General features: G+C 37.9%; 1 protein-coding gene and 1 long non-coding RNA gene across 11 annotated transcripts in view; one reads left to right on the top strand and one right to left on the bottom strand.

The window, feature by feature from the left end:
* Positions 1-21241, top strand: part of FAP (fibroblast activation protein alpha) — a 74215-nt gene that overhangs the window by 30569 nt on the left and 22405 nt on the right. For 6 of the 10 annotated variants that reach the window (XM_008525456.2, XM_070581407.1, XM_070581413.1 and 3 more), the window contains 7 exons: positions 550-685; positions 4261-4305; positions 10206-10310; positions 10409-10479; positions 12732-12785; positions 14412-14536; positions 18771-18818. In XM_008525456.2, coding sequence (XP_008523678.2) covers positions 550-685; positions 4261-4305; positions 10206-10310; positions 10409-10479; positions 12732-12785; positions 14412-14536; positions 18771-18818 — 584 coding nt within the window. The remainder of the gene's footprint in view (positions 1-549; positions 686-4260; positions 4306-10205; positions 10311-10408; positions 10480-12731; positions 12786-14411; positions 14537-18770; positions 18819-21241) is intronic. The other 4 variants (XM_070581406.1, XM_070581412.1, XM_070581408.1 and 1 more) reach the window with 2 other exon arrangements.
* LOC139076800 (uncharacterized) lies at positions 1343-9370 on the bottom strand. The gene is made up of 2 exons (XR_011528778.1): positions 8259-9370; positions 1343-3057 (listed from the first exon to the last, which is right to left on the bottom strand). It is a non-coding gene; the product is annotated as an uncharacterized lncRNA (long non-coding RNA).

The raw sequence follows: 21241 nt of genomic DNA, 5'->3' as shown, positions 1-21241 counted from the left end.
CAGTAGCTTTGGCCTTACGTCTTAAATTTTTTCCTAAAATGTAAAAGTCCAAAACGCAGAGAAAAGTCAAGTATGAAATAATTCCATTAACTGAATGCACTCTCCTTTAGATATTCTTTAAAAGTCAGCAGGTATAAACTTTCTCTGTGAAGAAAGAAAAGTTTCGCCTTCCTTGTCTAAGGAATACCTGTTTCATAATAATAAAATTCATCCATTAGAAAACAGAAATTGAGAAATTATTTGGAGGCCTGCCCAGTGACAGCAGTTAAGCTCACGTGCTCTGCTTTGGCAGCCAGGGGTTCGCCAGTTGGGATCCCAGGTGTGGACCTACGTACGTACCGCTTGGCAAGCCATGCTGTGGCAGGCATCTCACATATAAAGTAGAGGAAGATGGACACAGATGTTAGCTCAGGGCCAGTCTTCCTCAGCAAAAAGAGGAGGACTGGCGGCAGATTTTAGCTCAGGGCTAATCTTCCTCAAAAAAAAAAGAAATTATTTGAATAGGAACTTGGTTTCTGGTTGTGACTTTCTGTTTTGATTTATTTGCAGTGATTATTATTTCAGTTGGCTCACGTGGGTTACTGATGATCGAATATGTTTGCAGTGGCTAAAAAGAATCCAGAATGTTTCAGTCTTGTCTATATGTGATTTCAGAGAAGACTGGCAGACTTGGGACTGTCCAAAGGTAGGTTATATGAAAACCACAGAGGTGTATTTTGAAGATGAAAGTACAAAAGTGGGGACTTGTTTATAGCTAACAGTTTATATTATAAAGCCAGAATTATTGCATTCAACTCCTGATTGCTTTGTGGAAAAAAAAAAACAACAAAACACTTTAGTCACAGGTCCATTATTTTTATTAAATAAATAAGATACTTGCTGTTTTCTTGAATGAGAAATTGAATTAGAGTTGAAATCTAATAGAGAAAAAGACTAAATGAAACCATGCAATAATGGGAAGATCAGGTAGCTGGTTCTCGATTAGGATGGAAATCCATCCTTTTGAGATTACAAAATTGGCAGTCAACAAAAAGCAAAATAATAAAGATGAAAAGATAAGATGGGTCTATTAGGGAAACAGATGTGTTCTATACAAAAGAACCAAAGAAAAAATGCAAAGGGCAGCATGTTCTATTCCTTGTCAAAAGTAAAAAATAAAAATTTCAAAGGAAATAGATATTATCAAAATAAAGCTAAATATTCCCATTTTAAAATCAAAAGTGGGTGACTGAAAGCATGACTTGAAATATCAAATCGGATTATCCTGTTGTCCTGTTATCTTAGGAGAGTGCTCCGCACTGTGCTAATTTTAGGGAGAAAAAACTTGAAAACTAGGCACAGATTTATTGTTTAGTTTTAATTGTTTTTATTGCTCAAATCCAAACATAGTCTGTTGAATTAATGAGTCAGAAAACTACTTCACCAATCTAAAATCTTTAAAATAAGCCTATTCGTAAGTACTCATATTAGAGACTAAGAAATACAAGATGTTTTCTTTAAACAGTAAATTTGATGAGTACATTTCATGAGACTTCTAATTATGAAGAAATGTTTCATTAAACCAAATATAGAATAAGCCTATTTTACAAAGTAAGAAAATAGCACAGAGCAATCAAAGTAAATCACTAAATTCCATGTTGAAATTGAAACATTATGTTTTGCAAGGGAAAAGTCATATGAGTCTGTTTGGAAATATATCAGGACTATAACAGTCAACATTACTCAGGCTAAAAATATTTTTTAAGTCACTGCTGTGTCTGTAAGAAGCTTGACTAATTCTGAAGTAATATTCTAGAAGCTTATTTTTATCTTATTTATATTTTAATATACAAAGCAGAAAGATTTTGGCTTTAATGAAGTATCATAAGCAATAAAAATGTAGAATAATCTTGATTCTGCTAGTTAATTAGAAACCCTTGGTCTAATTTTTGTTGAATCTAGATACTAGAAATTATTGCCTTAATTTTATCAGTTTAAAACTATAAGATTGGTCATTTAGATGCAATTTTTAGCTCTTAAAACTAGGCATTTAGAAACTATGATTGCTTTGGAATCTGAAATTCTAATTTATCGAAATCTGAGACAACTTTAATCCAAACTGACAGAATATATACGATGCACATTCAATGAGACGTGGAATTCCTTGGAATACAAACTTTAGTTTCATGGCCAAAAACAGTGATTCAATTTAGAATACCAGGTTTGAATAACCTTAGGATTTCAAAACTACCTCTGTTTCAAAATAATCTTATAAATACATCAACACATTTTCAGATTTAAGAACAACAAAGTATTAAATTTTTTAGCAACCATACTCATGATTGATATGTGTGTGTGTGTTGAAATCAAATAACCTTTAAGGTTAAGTGACCTGGCAACATTTTATTCACGTTGGGAGTCATACCCAAAACTGGCAGTAGTTATTTGTAGCATAGTTATGTTAATGAGATTTATTAAGAAATTTGTAGTTTGGGAAAGAAACATATTTCATATTATTCTTTCTTCTCTGAAAATGAAATTAAAATTGATTTTATCTTTATGGCTAAAAATAATGAATCAAAAAAGTTTCACTATTTTTTCAAGTCTTGTCTTAACTTGTTCTCTCTAAGGCACCAGCCTATTCCTATAGGAGAAAATCCAATCTGTGTTTTTAAAATTTATCACTCCTTTGCTTTTTATGACAGTACACGCTCTCAAAGTTCTCTTTCTCCTTCACTGACTGTTCTTTTCCTTTCCAGCTCTCCTTCTTCAGACTTCTCTAGAAATCTTATTACCCTCCAAGTTAACGCATTTGCAAGGCAGGCTAACTGTTATAACAACAACAACAGCAACAAACCCTCCAATAATTCAGTGGGTTAATTCAGTAGAAAATTTTTGCACATTCATGTAAGCCTCCATTAGCGAGTCCAGGTAAGTGGGGAATGGTGAAGGGTCGGGGATGGAGTGCTCTGCTCCATACATCGTTCCAGGACCCAGGTTGATGGTATTTCTGCTTTCCTCATCCAGTGGCTTCCCAGGCTAGTCCAAGATTATTCAAATCTGAGCATGAGCATCCAGCTGGGAGATGGGAAAAAGAATGAAGGATAATGTATGAGAAGTTTTTATAGATTAGGCCTAAAAGTAGCATGAGTCACTTCTGCTCACACACCATTGGTTAGAACTTATCACATGACCACATCCACTTGGATGTGGGGGGGGCCTGGGAAATGTAGCCTAATAGTTCAGCAAAAAGAAGAAATGGTTGCTGAATATCTTACGGTTTCTGTTACAACTCTCTACTTGCACTTTAGGTGATTTTTGTCTATACCAGAGGTTTCTGTTACAACTTGGCCCTCAAATCCATTTTGAGGATTTGAACTTTTAAACATCTCTGGCTACATCTTCTCTGCTCCATCATCACTACTGCTGCCTAGATTTGGGTCTTTATCATTCTTTTCCAAACATTACAATAGTCCTTCAGTTGGCCTCTCTACCTCCTTCTGTCTTACTCACTTCTAATCCACTCTCTGTATCATCCACAGTTATATTTTCTAAATGGTGATTTTGAAATACTTCCAAGGATTTACCCACAGGAGAAATTCAAACGTCCTAGGATGGCATAAAAGTTTCTCTAAGATCTTGCTGATACCTCTGCATTCTGCCTCATCTTCTAACTCTTTCCCGTAGTCACTCTCCACCCAGCCATCTGAACCACCTGTGGTTTACTGAGCTGGCCTGGTCTCTGTGCTGTTCATTCTGTTTAGAATCTTCTTTCTCTAATTATTTGTCTAGGAAAGCCTGTTCATCCTTTTACACTTACTAAATATCTATTCAGTAAGTGATTGGTTGTATTATGCGAAAATATACGCTGAAGTAAGATTCAGTGCAAATTTTAAGATTCCTCGCTAATTCACAAGACTAAGAAAGAATTTAGCTTAAACTTCACCGTGAAATGCCTTTTTGGCTGCAGAACTCCAAGCGCTTGGGTTATGCTGGGACTCCATAGATGTTGGGAAAATTTCAGTCACTACCTCATGGAAAATTTAACCAGGATTATTAAAGATTTGCAATAAGATCCAGCCCTTAGATTACCCATGTGCATGCAATAGTGCTGTTGTATAAAATTTTGAATACAGTCATCTTAAACTCAAGTGTGAAGTGAGTTGACTAGTAATAGTAAACTCTGACCAGGCAGCTTAACTGGTTCAAATGCCCAGATTATATTTAGGAAAAACTGTCCTCCTAATAATATATTTGATATGATCTGTTTTTTTCTTTTAGACCCAGGAACATATAGAAGAAAGCAGAACTGGATGGGCTGGTGGAGTATGATTTTGCTATCTTTTCCTTATATTTTAATGAAATTTGACAGATTCTCAGCTACCAAAGTACTATTTGAAATGTGTCCAAACTGGCACTCATTTCCATAGAAAAAATATCAAGGTAAAAAACACAAAGGTAGTGATTCTTTCAGCGATTTCGTGCCAGACAATTTTAATATCTATATATTTGGAATTCAACTGAAAATAAATCACATTCCTTGTGTCTCAACCCTAACTTTTTCAACTGACTCTCAAATATCCATAATTAATATTAATTCTTAAATAAATACAATAAAGATCATTTTTCAAAAGGGACCACAATCTCTGACCTGCTTAAAATAATCTTAATAATTATTAGCCAGTCACTTGAATCCAGGAAAAAAAAAATACATTCAGTATCCTTGGTAATTCAGAGACAATCTACCTCATATTAAATTTTATATAACCTGAAATGAAAAAGTGAATTATATGTGTATTCATTCTACCTTTTAAGTAAAGTGGTATCAAATAGGAAAATGAATTTTGTTATGGTTTGCGATCACTTACATCTGAATTTTTTGAATAGGCTTATTCAATGATCTAAGAAGATTTTTAGTGTAGAAAAAATCATGTTTTAGGAAACTATCAATTGTATCTTATATCCTATATGAAGAACACACAAAAGGATAGAAAATAAGTGGATGTTGTGTGGATGCTGCCACTTGTCATAAACATATGATTGAATTTAATTAGCATTTGTGTAAAAAAAAAAAACCGGCTACTTCTCTGAGATTTGGACATATGCAAAGAAAACGAAAATTCCTAGGGTCTGGTTTAACACATTAACCCATAATACAAGGACAATAAAGAATTCAGAAGTCAATTCTAAGATGACAAGTCTTGTAAAAATTCAAAGTTAAGATGGGTAGGGAGAAGGTAAATTATAAAGTAAAAATCTTCAGATATTAAAAACTGTTGTACACTTTTCTGAATGTAGCAATTTTAGCTTATATATATTTGCTCCCTGTTTTCAGTTAAAGACACTTCGGTTTTATTTATTGACTAGAGAATAGTTATTAATTGTATAAAGTAAATGTAAATTATATTCTAAAACAACAAGGTAACAAGGATAAGTGTGTAATTCAGGAGAAAAAATGGGAAAGTCCTATTTGAATTCACTATTTGCCACTGTACAGGAAAAAAATAGGAGTATTCAGTGAAAGAACAGGATTTTCTGAATTTTTTGAATTCTTGGTCAATCAGAAGCTCACCTTCCACAAAAGTGATTCCTAGATCTGCATTTGAAAACTTGAGAAAAGGAGAAAGTTAATTTATAAATTCATTCCCATCGTAAAGATTTCCAGTAAAGAATGAGGGGAAGAAAGAAAGCTGGAAAACTTCCTTTAGTTTTGTTTTCCGTATTGATACTGTGACTAGAGTTACTATAAAGTAACATAAATGATGTGGTTTTACAAATAGATAAACAATGATACCAACAACCTTCTCAAAGACATGATCTTAGGAATCCACCCACGTTTATTCTGAAAATGCTACCAGCCTTCGAAACACTCTGAAATATTTTAGATTGCATCTTTTGAAATCTCCTATTTATGAGCATCTTAAGGACAACAATTGTATCTTAGTTTTTACAATCTGTATAGCACCAACCTTGCAATCTCAGCAAACATTAGCTGAATGAATGGACGAATGAATAATTCATTAATTGCCTTCGGAAGCTATAGAACATTGTTTTAAATACCCTCAGTGGAGGCACATATGTGTCCTGTGAGGGAAGACGAGGTCCCTACATTAAATCAAAAGTCATGCCAAAATAACTCTAGTGAATAAATGAATTATTTATCTGCAACATATGATTCTGCTCTAGAGCATTCTGATATCTGCAGCTTTAGAATTCCATTGCAAAAAATTATTTTTCTTATGTATTAATCTCAGTCTCTTAAAATTTATCCAAGAGTCAGTAAAGTTTCTAAATACCGGAAAAGGAACTGTCAGAAACTCTTTGTAATTGTAGCTTTCAAGAGTAAGTTCATACTCTCCCAAAGCAACTGCTTTGAAGAGGACATTCATTGGATTTTGATAGTTCTGATATGTCTTTTAAAAGATTCAGGTCACAACTTTATATAGTCATAACTCATATGTCATAACATGCTGTGTAACTTCCTTTGACCTATAATCAAACCAGTGACTTAATAAACATGCTGTGTAACTTCCTTTGACCTATAATCAAACCAGTGACTTAATAAAATTACCCAGAAGTCACCTAGAAATATGTATGTCTTTCAGATATTAGTTCAAGTAATATTTATGAGGTGTTTAGATAAAATGTACAGACTAGTCATCTTAGTATAAATTTAAAGAGCAGTTTTAGAGCAGTTATTCCTTTAGAATTTATCAAACAGACTTAAACGGAAAAAGACACATTGGAAAAGTGAGATTAGATGACTTGCTAAAAGTAATTAATCTGTTAGTTGCAGGCACAGAACTAGCAAACAGTTTCTTGAGAGCTTTACCAATCACTTTCTTCCTCCAGCATGAGATATTCAATGTCTTAATTTGGGAAAAATAACCTAACTTCTTCTCTTGTATCTGATCAGAAAAACAACAACAAATTCACGTTAAATAAATTGCTTTTTGCCCTGTAGAGAACAGACAAAAAGGAAGATTTAATCAAAGAATCTAGTATTTAATCACTAAAATTTGGAGAACAAACACTAGAGCCATAACGCTTAGATGGCAAAGCTACATTTAAATTATTTTAAAATAATCAAGCAATACACTACACCTCCTTTAGGCGGCTGGCAAAAATCCCGTGGTTCAGGAAAATGAATTTTCTATTTGACGCCTGAAAGTCTGTGCTTTTGACTGGATGTGGACTCAGTTTAGGCCTCGGCCGTAGATCAGTGGGACCTCAGGTCTTTTACCAACCGTGGCAAGAAATTATCTCGTGGTAAATAATCTTGCCTTCCAAATAAAATATTTTAAATGGCTTTGCACGTAGAGATGAGTAAATTTCTCAGAAAATCTAAGCATGATCAAGGGACCTGCAAAGAGGCCTTGTTAAAATTGAGGACCACCTAGCCATGTGTGCTTTTCTAGGGCCCAGGGTGACTTGCTGCAAGAAGCACTGAACTCAAAATGCATTAGGGACCCAGCTCTGGCAAAGTGAATGCGGAAACATTTCACACTCTCTTTACCTCACCCGAGTTACCTGTGCGTGGAAAGCAGCTGTCTTTGATGTGCGCCATAAAAGGGGAGACGATAACAGTCTTTGCTTAGCAGAAATATTCTTCCTGTTTGCCTGATTCTAATATCTTCAAACGTCACACTCTGCCCTGTCGTCTTCTTTATTTTCCGTGAAAATGAAATTTTAAGTTTTAATGTAGAACAAAACCTCTTTTTAGAGTTTCTTAACTAGCTGCAGGTGTGAGGAGAATGTTTTTACACTCTGGCACCTTAAAATATTTTGTGACCCTGGTTCCATTTTAGTGCTGAAGACACTAAAGAGCCAGTTTTTGTCTTTCACCCTAAGGAGTGACAGGGACGCATCATAAAGTGGTTCCTAGTAAGTAAGCATATCATCATTTGGCTCAGAGAGCAGAAATTTACTCTAAAATGAAAGGGTAATTTGCTAGACCTATGCTGATAAAATTCCATCCACAAAATTGCAAATCAGAATTTCCTGTTCCTGGGCCGCTTGGCCCTCAATTTCACCTAGAGGCATTAGTCTCAATACACAAACTCCTACCGAGGCTGGTCTTATTATTAATGAAACTAACAAGAGAATCATGTAAAGAGACAACAGTTTCTTATTATTCCATTTTTCATTTTGTTAAAGACTTACCAATTCTGTGCCAAAGAGATAAGATTTGGGACATTGTATTAATTTCCTGGGGATGTTGTAACAAATTACCACAAACTTCGTGGCTTAAGACAACAGAAGTTCATTCATTCTCTCACCCTTCTGGAGGCTGTATGTCCAAAGTCAACGTGTCAGCAGGGCCATCCTCCCTCTGAAGGCTCCGGGGAACAATCCTTCATTGCCTCTTCCAGCTTCAAGTGGCTCCTGGCAGTGCTTGGCCTTCCTTGGTTTGCAGCTGCATCACTCCCATCCCAGCTTCCGTCTTCACATGGCCTTCCTCTCTGTATCTCCCTGTGTGTCTTTGTGCCCTCTTGTTTTCTTATGAGGACACTAGACAGTGGATTTAGGGCCCACCCTAATCTGATCGGATTCTTACCTTGACTACATCTACAAAGACCCTATTTCCAAATAGGGTCATTGTCTTAGTCCATTTGGGCTGCTATACCACAGATTGAGTGCTTATAAATAAGAGAAATTTATGCTTACAGTTCTGGAGACTGGAAGTCTGAGCTTAGGGTGCCATTGTGGTTCGGTTCTGGTGAAAGCTTTCTTTTGGGTTGCAGACTGCTGACTTATTGTTGTATCTTCACATGGTGGAGAGCAGAGCAGAGGAAGTGAGTTGTCTGGTGATTCTTATAAGGGTGCTAATCCCATTTATGACCTTATCTAATCCTAATTACCTCCCAAAGGCCCTACCTCCTGATATATCATTTTGAGGGGTAGGGTTTCAACATATGAATTTGTGGGGGGATATATTCAGTCCATAACAGTCACCTTTGAGGTTCTATGTGAAAATGAATTTTGGGGAACGTTATTTGGATAACTATAGATACCGTATCAAATAAATTGAATTTTAATATCACGCAATAATAATCATCCATTTTATCAAAAAGCACCAAGTATCAGATCACACATGGGGCCATCATTAAGGAAGCCTACAGAGATTTCCCGTGCCCTCTTCTTACCCAAAAGTAGGTCTCAGACTGGATGTCAGTAGGATAGGTATTTGTAGCTAAAAGATACTGGTATTCTTTTGGTGGTTGTCTCTTAGTCAGTTCTAAAGGAGCTGAACAGCTTGGTCGCCATCGTGTGGAAGTGTTCTGGCTAGAGAGAGCTGGTTTGGGATTACTTATGGGGCTATCTACTCTGCATGATGTAGAGTAGCTCTTTCCTCATGTAGGCCTTTCGCCATTTAGCATCCTTTCACAACCTGATGACCAGAAAAAAAAGAAGCCAGCAAATGTAAGATCAGTCTAGTTTTTGAAAGGGAGAAACTGTTACGTAAATTTAGTGTGAGGACATTTGCAAGATTTTAGCTATCTGACCATTTAGGATAGTTGATTCAACAACCATTCAGGATGGTGCTCTGTTCCAGGATACACTAGGGACTCCACAGGTCATTAAGTGCTTCCCAGCAGGTGGCCAAGGGGGCCCTGGGAAGAGGTCAGAGTGAGCAATGAGGTCTGCTTTGCTCCCCGAGCTCAAAGAGCAAATCTCCCATTTGCTTGCCCTGGGTGACATTTTTCTCTCAAGTCCAGAAATCCATCCCTACCATTAAAAACTGTGGCTAGTAGGCCGTGATATTTTAATCTTTAAAATGTCTTCATTGAGTCATTGTCATTAGGTGCTTGGCATCAGACAAATCAAAAATTAAAAGGGCTATGAGCCTTAATGAAAGTCACCACTTTGGTCAAATATCGCATTTTGAAGTTGGACTTGGTTAAATATCAACATACATTTGTGATTTTTTTTAACTCTCTTTCAAACCACATAAACTTAGAACATAGACATTCAGTCAAATATAACATGATACACCCAAAGATGTGTTGTAACAATCAAGCAGTGGTTGGAATGTGCAAGTGCCTGTTAGAATTACTACAAAAGCTGTCTTTCTGAAAGAATGCAGCTTCAGATGTGTGTGACGGAAGGTAGGGAAGTCAAGGCATTCTGGTTCCTATACTTGTCACTAGACATTGCTTTAAAAAGAAATCTGTAGGTTTAGTTCAGTTTGTCTTTTGAACATAACCTCTGTTAATTTCTTTCAGTTCTTTGTTTCAACACCAGTTTTCAGCTATGATGCTATTTCATACTACAAAATATTTAGCGACAAGGATGGCTACAAACATATTCACTATATCAAAGACACTGTGGTACGTTCCTTCCAAGATTTATCTCCTCAAAGATCATTCACTTGAGGTTGCTCAAATAACGCTCGGCTTCACACAACATAATGTTTGTCTTTTTATAGGAAAATGCTATTCAAATTACAAGTGGCAAGTGGGAGGCCATAAATATATTCAGAGTAACACAGGATTCACTGTAAGTATTGCATGAAGCACAATGCGCCATTCAAGTTTTAATTGGCACTGATGGACGTACAAAGGATACTGCACCCGCTTTTCGTTAAGAGCACTTTTGCTATTTACTCTATAGTGTAGTTCAGACAGCCGTAATTTCATTACGATTGCATGTTCTTTAATAACTAGTCAACCTGATTTCCTTTTGGAGAGAATATTTAGTAAGTCTTCGTTTTTCTTCAGATACTTGGTAGATAATCATATAAAATTTTTTAAATAGTAACTGGCTGTCCAGGCAAATTTTACTCTTCAGCACTTGAAGCAAAGACGACCTTCAAAAGTCTATAGATTCCTTTGTAGTGATTCACTGTTACATAAGTTTAAGATTATTATCTATAACAGCTGTCATTTATTGAGCAATTACTGTATACTACGTACTGTAAAGTAGAAATGATTATACCAGTTTTACAGATGGGAAAGCTGATACTCAGAAATTTAATTAACATGGCCAAGGCCACGTAGTTAGTGGCAAAACTAGAATTCAAACTCAAAACACGTTAAATCTAAGGTTCTTATAGTTAACTTCAACATGGGACTTATTTCTTCCAGTTCTTTCCTTTTCAGTCCATCCTGTATACTGTCTAAATAAACCATCTTAAAATAACCCTTTATAATCAAAGTTCTCTGATCAAGAATGTACAGTTCCTTTCCTAACTTCTAATAAAGTCTAAACCCAGGGTATTCTCTTCATGCTCATAATCTGCCTGCCGTTAGCTGGAATTCTAGGAGCAAAAGGGGAAGATTATTAGAAACCTGTCAGAACCCCATTGCGAATCCTTGAAACTTTTTGAACATTCAGCAATGGGTTTTGGACATTCTATGGAGCAGCCATTAAAATGGCCAGTGTAAGAGGACAAGATAAAGACAGAAGGGAGATTAATTTCAGTCATAATAGGTTCAGGAGGTAGGGGAAAACTGAAAGCAGGAAGGCTCAGCCATGGTCACAATCTCAACCTGAGGTGGTAGAAGTCTGAATCAGGATAGGGGTAATGCAATATGAACTCTCTTTGAGGGAAAAACTATACCTCATTTTTTTGCATCCTTGGCACTTGACATAGTACCTGACGCAGAGTTGGAGTTCGATAAATGTTTGTTAAAGGAATGAGAGGAAGAGTAGATACACAGTAAGACAGATGGAGGCTGGAAAGGACTGGGGAATCAGTGGCTGAGAGGGAAAAGGAAAAGCGGATTCTACTGCAAGTGTTAGAGACGAAGACAATCGTGAAAACTTTGACATAACAAGAAAACTTCAGGGGGCTATTTGTAAAAGATACTGAGTAGCTTATTCACGGGTAGTCTGGGATGATGTGGAAAAGGCAAGTGCCAGTGATGATTGGAGCCATGTGAAGTTAGTGAAGATATGTAGAAGGATGCCCTTTAGAAGATAAATTTAATACCGAGAGAGTTGTATTCTGTTGCCTTTTCTTTTTATTTGGGAATATGCAGGTTTTTATGAGTGAGGAGATGGAAGTACCTGGGCTGCTGACCAGTCCCAGGAATTAAAAACTGGTAACCAAAGTTTCGTTATTCTATTCCAAACTTTTCACATCCCTATTATGTTCTTCCTAAAAAAAAAAAAGGACAGTTACTTTTGTGATATTCAGATGAACTCAAGAGAGGAGTGAAAATTGTGTCGCTAAATTGGATTTCCCACTTCATGGCTATATTAAGACAGGTTAGAACTGGGACCCGGATACATAAGTAACAGTATGTTCTCTTGTGACTTGGTTTGCCTCTGGGTAAATTAACATGTCCCTTTGTGTGGCACCCCAGTGTGGGTGAGTTTCCCGATTTATAACAAACTTATCTACTGTCAGGCCTTCTGTAAAATAAATTCAAAGTATGTTCAGAATCACAGACAAAATTAAATACTACAGCATAGAGAAACCAGTAAACTGCTAATCTTGAAGGAAAGGGGTGCTATTAATCAAATATCCAAGTTTATTTTGTGTGGCTCAAAACTAACGAATCAGAATATAATATACTTATAACAAAAAAGATCACTGCGTAATTTAATCTTTCTCCTATGAGTTGAAAGTCAGAGTAAACACACAAAATTCAGAGTTATGAACAGCAGGGGTACGTGTACATAAATGCCAATCAATAGTTTCATTAGATGAACGTTGGACTATATTGTTTATTATATTACTACTAACAATTGTATCCCCATTTAGTCATCAACACTTATTTAGCAATTTCTGAATACATTTTCAGGTTTTATTCTAGCAATGAATTTGAAGGCTATCCTGGAAGAAGAAATATCTACAGGTAATTTTTGTCAAGTCACTCTAGTATTTTTATATGTTGATATTCGAATAAAAATATGTCAGGGTTCTCAGGAAATGTAGAATGTTTTTTGTCTTAAATTTAATAAAAATAATTTATGAATTAAGATAAAACATTCAGAGAGTATTGTACACTACATCAGTATAAAAAATATCCACCCCCAAAATATTGGCCAACTCAAAATGTTCATTTCAAAAACAAAAACCAAGAAATTCTAGTGCTGATGCAAATATGAAACTAAATCCTTGAACTAAATTTAGAGGCAATTAAGGACATTCATTCACTTAACACACATTTATTCAGTACCTACTGTGTACCAAGCATTGTATTTTTTCCCCATAATGTGTGATTTCTTGTAATATGGCTCACTTTGGCTTAAGTCTATTATGATTGGAAGTAACTCATCTCTGTTTCTAAATTAGTGTTTAAGTCAGTCAGTGGTTCACTTGGTGAAGGGAAAGATGCCCTCAACAGCCCCTTCTGGATGTAGAAATAAAAACAATGGTAGTGTACTATATGCCAAGCACCTTTTTATCTGCTTTACATATGTAATTTCATTTAATCCCCACAACTCTATGAGGCAGGTGATATTGTTGGAGTCCAGATTTGTACCTAGGCATGCTGACCTCACCTCCTTACTTTTAACTGCCTACCTAATGTTTCCAAGATCACATCAAAATGTGAACATGAATACAACTGTAGTAGAGAAAATAAATTTCCCCTTGCTGCGTTCCTCTGTTCCCTCTGGATCATGGCTCCTTACCTGTTTGGGAGAATCCCTCTCTGCTACCCTCTACCATGCCCGAGGCAAGGTCAGGGGCAGCCACAGAAGAAATACTGCGGTGGCCACAGGTAACTTTACCAGCCACAACAGGGCTCCAAGCCTGCCCCTATCCTGGCTCAATACCACGTAGTCTGCCCCAGATGAGATTCTGATTCTGAGGGTTTGGGGAAAGGTCCCGGAGTCTATGTATTAAATCAATCACTCTGTTCAGGAGCCACACAGACGGCTCTGCTGGGGAGAGAGGGGGCAACATGGGAGGTGCAGGTTGGCTTGTGCAGGAATGTGTGGAGGGAGCATTCCCAGGAAGAGATCCCGTGAGCCCAAATTTCCCGCCACAAGGAATGAAAGACACAGTAGCCACATAGAACTGTAGTTTCTTATTTCCAATTTGCTTATTAGTAATTTCTCCTTCTCCTTTCTTGGTGAAATGGCTAGATTTTCCTTGTATGTTTTGCTGTGGGAGCACAAAAAGAGCAATGGGACAATGAAGAACTATGCATTCTCTGATAAAATTGGTAAAGTGTAAGAGTAATGGCTATAGGAAGTGACTACCTCACTCCCATTCAAGGTGTTAGATATTTCTCCCACCCCAGGAAAACACAAAGGGCCTCCCTTCAAGGTTTGTGCCTCTTCAGGCAAAGATGGATTGAAAATCAGGCTACATCAAAATACTACGATTCCCCTTTACTTTAAGCGATATTGGCAACAGAAAAATAAAGTGGGTTTGATGTCAATATGTAAATTAGTCATTTTACATGGAGTACTACATTTTGATAAGTACAATCTCAAAATTTCAGCTTGGTTTTATTTTCATTTTCCTCTAGAATTAGCATTGGAGGCTATCCTCCAAGAAAGAAGTGCGTCACTTGCCATCTAAGGAAAGAAAGGTGCCAATATTACACAGCAAGTTTCAGTGACTACGCCAAGTACTACGCACTCATCTGCTATGGTAGGTCATGCACCTAGCACAAGTTCTACCATCCCACTGCCACTGTCGTCATCCTTGTTACTGCCATCTGATCAATCCTTAGCTACAGATTATTCAGTCCTTGTTATATGTGAGGATCTTATCTTATCTGAGGCTTATGGGGAAAAAATGAAAGGAAGATAAGAAAACATCATTATCTCCCTTTTTGCAGTTGAGGAAACAGAGTAGCTTGCAAATGTCCACACTGCTGGTAAGCATCAGAGCCAGGATGGCAATAAGGGTCGTTTACGGTAAACCCTGAGCTCTTTACCTACCACGTACCACTGCACCATGACGTGGTATGCAAACACTATCTACCAGCTATCCACAGCAGGATTCAAACAATATCATAAAAACAAGTGTTCTCTGATAAAATGGTTGCTGGACTTCAGCCCCATTTTACCGAAGAAATGTCCATCTCCTACAGCCAAGGGAAAGAACAAAGGCCTAGAAACCTGAGCTCCTTTCCTTGCAGGCTAATAACTCTTTGAACTGCAGCTTCAATGGGGGTGGAAAATGAACTTTTGTCACCTAGTACGTCCTTTCTAAAATGGAAAACAATAAGTAATTCATTCAAATAAAAAAATAGGTAATAAAATAGACTAAACATTTCCTAGCTATTTAGGCCATGTGTGAATAATTTGGTGAATAATTTCTATCGAAATTATTTTACTTTATGCATAACATTTTATCTACATCTTGAACAAGTGGCATGCAATAAAACAGGCTACGTTAGGCGATCAGTAGATCATGAGGTATGTTGGGGTCTTGGTAGTCATCATGCGGATTTGGAAAACTGACTTGGAAAATAATTACCCTTTCATTCTCTGTCCTGTCCCCCTGGTTAATCCCTGAGTTTCCCTGATGAAGTTCAGAAAACAGAAGGGGTTATAACAAAATGTATGCCACTCTCCTCTTTCTGGTATCAATTCTCCACATGGAGGTGGGCGGCTTAGAGAATAAATGGAATCTGACTGACTGAGATCCCCACTCAGTTGCAGAGGACCCTGGGGTTCCCTTTACTTCCCAGAAGGAAGGCCACCCTGACATGCCACTTCCCTAGGTCCAGTCACCTGGCCCCAGAACCTGAGCCCCAGCTCATTTGATTATGTAGAAATGACTAAGCATTTTAACCCAAATGCTCCCATCAAAATGGACACAAGATGTCAGTTTGATACAACGCCTTCCCAAAATGTTTGGTCAGTGGCATTTATGAAAAATCAAAAGATTGTTTGTTGTTCATGACCATATGTGCTGATTGTGGTTATGGCATTTAAAGGTATATGTTAAATGTCCCTCTCAAGTTATGTGCAACATTTTTCAACCCACGCTATGTATTTCTGCAGGATATATTGAAAGCTTACGTGCCCGGAAAGTAGTGTTATTGAACTAACTGTACTGAATCTTCTGGTTGTCTTTCTCTCTTGAAGGCAGAGGCTACTTTCTTTAAATCTTTATAATCATAAGGCTAATGCATAATAAACATTGAAAGTTTGCTGAATGAACATAGGTACTAGACAAGATCAAAGTTTTGCTGCCTTTTGCAAAGGCTACCAAAAAACTCATTTTTGTGCTGATATATATACTGCAAAGACATCAGTGACCCTACACTTACATACTTGTATTTATATGTATATTTACCAGCATTCTGCATTTGTACAATCCTTTAACGCTTTTTGAAGGCACTATACCACTTTTTATATCCCTTTGTCTTCCTAATATCTACTTGAGCCTAAGTGCCCACTAGAGAGAAAAGTGAGCAAAGATTAAGCTCTCATCAAAAGTTGGTGGAAGAGTCCTTTCTAGAACTTGAATCGCCTGACTTTTCCACACTCACTTTTCCTCGGCAGTATGGTAATTTCCCATTTAGCAAAAAATACACTGTGTGGGAAGCAGCACATCGTCTGGTGTTTTTGAAGCTCCAGTAAAATGAGTCACTGAGCCATCATAGGAAAAACCTTGAAATCTTTCCCTTTGGGACTAAGAGTAAAGCCTCATTATGTAACTTCAAACTCTCCAAGAGAGAGGGTAAGTAAATCTCAGATAATAGAATTAAAATAGGTAAAAAGATATTGATGATGCTATGGAACGAAAGCAATGCAGAGGAGGGACTCTATGTAATTGATGCTTATCCCAGTAGGACCACGTCCTCAGGCAGCTGTGTCAATGGTGGTCAGTCATTAGTTTGTCTCATAGTTTGGGCAAAAAAGATATGCCAATTGTCACTACTGGAATTGTACATCCATGAAAATTCCATAGAGTGGATGCTGATTGACTGAAGTCTAGAAATGCAGACTCATGTCTCATTTCCTTGCATTCTGACCAAAAATGTGATATGTGCTTTCCCTTTTAATAACTTTGAAGAAAAGCTGGCCAAACTGAAAATCTCTGAAATTAAATCGCATAAAATTTTGAGAATTCAAACAATAAAGAACTGCTGGTTTTTGAGGGAGCCTAATAAATAATATCCCTTCTCCTCCCTCCCAGTTGTACTGAGAAGCCAGGCAGGAAATCATAAGATTAGTTTTATTATCTACCAAGGTGAGCTGGAGAATGTGGCTAAGGTGTGGCTTCCTAATACTGCACCCCAGACTGACAATTATTCACACAAATATGGGTACAAGTGGACTGCCACTGGCTTTCCCCATGGGGCCTGGCACTGTCACGCATCACTGAAAAGCAGATCAAAAGCATGTTCTCTGCAGGGAGAAAGATGCCAGGAATGAGGCAGAAAGAGCTTCTCACACCCAGAACTCACCAAAAAGGTCATTCCCTTTCCATTTGCTTGGGACCAAGGGTGCTACGCTAAGGACACTCCCTCCACATAGAAGGAAGCATCACGAGGGCAGATGAACATCTCACTCCCACCTTCCGTGTTTGCTACTCTAACTCATTGACTACCTGAGCAAATTTATCCTTTGAAAGTATACTTACAGGGGCCGGCCCGGTGGCGCAGAGGTTAAGCGCACATGTTCTACTTCAGCGACCCGGGGTTCGCTGGTTTGGATCCCGGGTGCAGACATGGCACCGCATGGCAAGCCATGCTGTGGCAGGCGTCCCACATATAAAGTAGAGAAAGATGGGCATAGCTCAGGGCCAGTCTTCCTCAGGAAAAAGAGGGGGATTGGCAGATACTAGCTCAGGGCTAATCTTCCCTGGAAAAAAAAGTATATTTCCAGGTATCATTTTAATCTATAGTTCAAGTGATAGATAATTAGTGTTTGATTGTAGATTTGTTAAAACAATCAGTTTCTGCACAGAGACCCTGAATTCCGTGTTGGAATATATAGTGGACACCAGTATGCCACCCAGACCCTCTACCTTCAGGACTGAATCACTCATTTCTCCAGCTGCTGAGAGTGCTGGTGGCTGACAGTTCACAGCTGAGCACCCCTTCATGAGATTATTCTTATCCCAGGCCACATCCAATGACCGTTCCATTCTGGACTATAAAAGCTGGCCCTGTTGGTCCCATGCAAGACAATTCTGCAGCTTGTCTAGCTCCAGAGCTCCCTGTGGCGTTTGCGGAGGCCTGTGCTGTGACTGTGCAGAGGCCCTCCTGCCTTTGCTGCCCCACCCTTCCTCTCCTTCTCCCACAAGTGTGCATCCTAATACCCACCCCAGGTAAACTTTGGCCCCAAAAAACTCCTTCTGGGTCTGTTTTTGGGGGGGAATGTGACCTGCCACAGAATATTTGAACAGGCAACATATTCTATATAAATTTGCTTCTGCATATATTAATTACAGCAAAAAAAAGATGTTGGGTTCTACCTACCAAAATAAACTGAGCATTGAACCAAGAAGCCAGATTAAAAATACAATCTTGGTACCAGTGAAGGTTATTTGCTAATAATGTTGCAGCTAAAACTGGCTCGAATAGCATGACATCTTCCCAGAAGATGCCCCATTTATCCCATTTATCACTGAAGTTTCTGGGGTCCATTTGTGTAATTAGATCCTGACTGTTCAGGAGCACTCTTGGAAAAGTGCACAAGTATCTCCTCTCTCATATTTGTTCTTTGATTGGGATCTGAGACCACGTGTTGTTTAAATGTAACTTAAAAGGTGATGTTTACTTCTCTATGGGAACAATATAGCTGCAGAATTAAAAGACGTACTTGAGTTTGACACTAATCACAAATACTACCAGCAGTTCTTATTGTAAACCATGTTATTTTAAAACTAAGCCACGTGTTTGTTTTCATCCTGTGCACAGGCCCAGGCCTCCCCATTTCCACCCTTCACGATGGCAGAACAGATCAAGGTACTCTCTCTCTTGCATGCTGTTGTCTTGTCTAAAGAAATCCTGACCTCTCAGTGACACTACACTAGAGGAAGCGAGACTGTTTCCCCAGACCAACAGGGAGAATTACGATGGACTCCATCATCATAGCTTATTATTATACAGATTTGGGTATTCTTTGAATCAAACCCAATCATGTGAAATTCAATAATTATTTGCGATAAGAACCTGGTGTATCGCAGATGAGTTTTAGTAGAGGGATTAAACTTATCTTCCCTAATCAGCCTTATAAAAAACACAGAAGCCTAGAATCAGAGGGAAACTCAGGATATTTAGTACAACCTCCCTCCCAAGTAAGAATTCCTGTTTTTTTGTAACATCCCAAACTGGAGACAAATTCCAGATATAACTTCAGTTCACGCTAGCTTTTGTGTTTTAACAGCTACATCACACTATTGCCACGTATGAAAGCCCTGAAATTTGGAGGTTGTTTCCATTTTCAACTGCTGTTGAGGCAGCCCTCCATCCCATATTTGCGATATTGGTTCAAAATAGTTCACAGCTCAAAGACAACTGTTTTTGCTCTCGAGAGAGTTGTCCCAGTATATAATTGCCCTGATACTCTTCCTGAGGTTCTCTACCTTTTGATTTACTAGTAAACAACATTAGAGGGTTGAAGTTGACAGAGACTAGGGACAATGAGGGACTTCAGCACTCGATCATCCCTGGACAGCTTTGGTGACAATTCAAGAGACTGCTTTGGGATTAGTTTGTCTGCCAGCTCAATGGCTCAAGTGGAAGTGAAAATAAGGTAATGAGGAAAAATAGAGTCAGTTCAGGAGCTCTGGACAGGACAGGCATTTTAATAATGGGACCATGAATTTGGTTTCATTTTGAAGGGTTTTTTTACCTTGTGTCTGATGATGAAACACTTTTAAGAATAACAGATTGTATTTCTCAATTTGGCTCATCCCAACCTTCAGGGAGAGAAATTTTAAAGCAGTACTACTTTCAAATCTGTAAGTTTTTGTTTTAATGGAAATCACCATAAATCTATAACTCCCATTTTATCAAGACTGCAAAGTAAAGGTCAGCTGTCCTTTTCCTATAGCATGAATTTCCACTTTCTTACTGTCCTTCTCATATTCCTGCCAGATACCAATTTTTGTACTGCTTATGAAGCTTTATTAGTTCACCCAGTACTTACAAAACAGGTGCAGTGTTCATGTCACTCTCATATATGTCATTTGTATTTATATGTTTTCTACCTTGCGAAATAGACTACAGATTCTCTTAGAGCACAGTTTTGCAAACTTGCCTGATGGTGAATTCTCGGGAGGTGTTTATTATAAATACATATTCTCAGGCCCTCCCCAGAGATTCCAGTTCAGTAGATCTTAAATTGGGCTAGGGGATCTGTATTTTTCATAAATGCCTAGACGTAAGTTTTGAGCTGCTTTTTAGAGAAGATTCTACGTTTTCTATTTATTTGTAGTATTTTCACCCATTTTCCATTGCATTTGATGCCAGCAATCTTCATTCAATGAATACTTATTGAGCACCTACCACATGAAGTCAGCCACTATGCTGGATACTAGATCCTTAAAATCAGCAGATACTGGGTTAGACATTGTCTGTGTCCTCAAAGAGATTATAGATCAGTGGGGGAAGCAAACATGTGAATGGGCAGTGCCAATGCAGTGGGGTAAAGTATTAAGATAGAGGAAATAGGGCATGAAAGCACGTAGACAGGGCACCTTCTCTGGGTTTCTTGGATTGGGAAATGATGATAGCTACATCAAACTGGAGTTTCATAAATATGAGGGAGGGATGGATGCTGCTTGGATGTCTGACTTGGTCAAGTGGGTTCATATTGATGCTTTTTACTGAAGGATGGGATTCACTGTGGAACGAAGGTTTTGGGGGAGATGATGAATTTTGTTTTGGATGTTGAGTTTGACATACTGATGAGATATCCAAGGAGAGCTGTCCTGGAGTGATATAGTTTTAGATATGGATGTTTGAGGATTGGTTTGGACTGAAGATGATGGTCAAGAAGTCACTTGTTTATGGACTACATGGTTACTAAGGCCATGGAAGCGAGTGAGATAGCAGAGTGGGAAAAATGGGGGTGGGTGGGGGTGATGGAGAGTAAGCCCAGAATAAAACTGTGTGATTACCAAAAAGACAAGAAATAACAAGTGTTGGCAAGGAGATGGAGAAAAGGGAACACTTGTGCACTGTTGGTGGGAATGTAAATTGGTGCAGCCACTATGGAAAACAGTTTGAAGGTTCCTCAAAAAAATAAAAATAGAACTATCATGTGATCCAGCAATTCCACTTCTGGTTGTTTATCCAAAGAAAACAAAAACACTAATTCCAAAAGATATGTGCACTCCCATGTTCATTACAGCATTATTTATAATAGCCAACACATGGAAACA

Source organism: Equus przewalskii, chromosome 17 (assembly GCF_037783145.1).
Source record: "Equus przewalskii isolate Varuska chromosome 17, EquPr2, whole genome shotgun sequence".
NCBI classification, from domain to species: Eukaryota; Metazoa; Chordata; class Mammalia; order Perissodactyla; family Equidae; genus Equus; species Equus przewalskii.
This window is presented reverse-complemented; position numbering and strand designations above follow the sequence as displayed.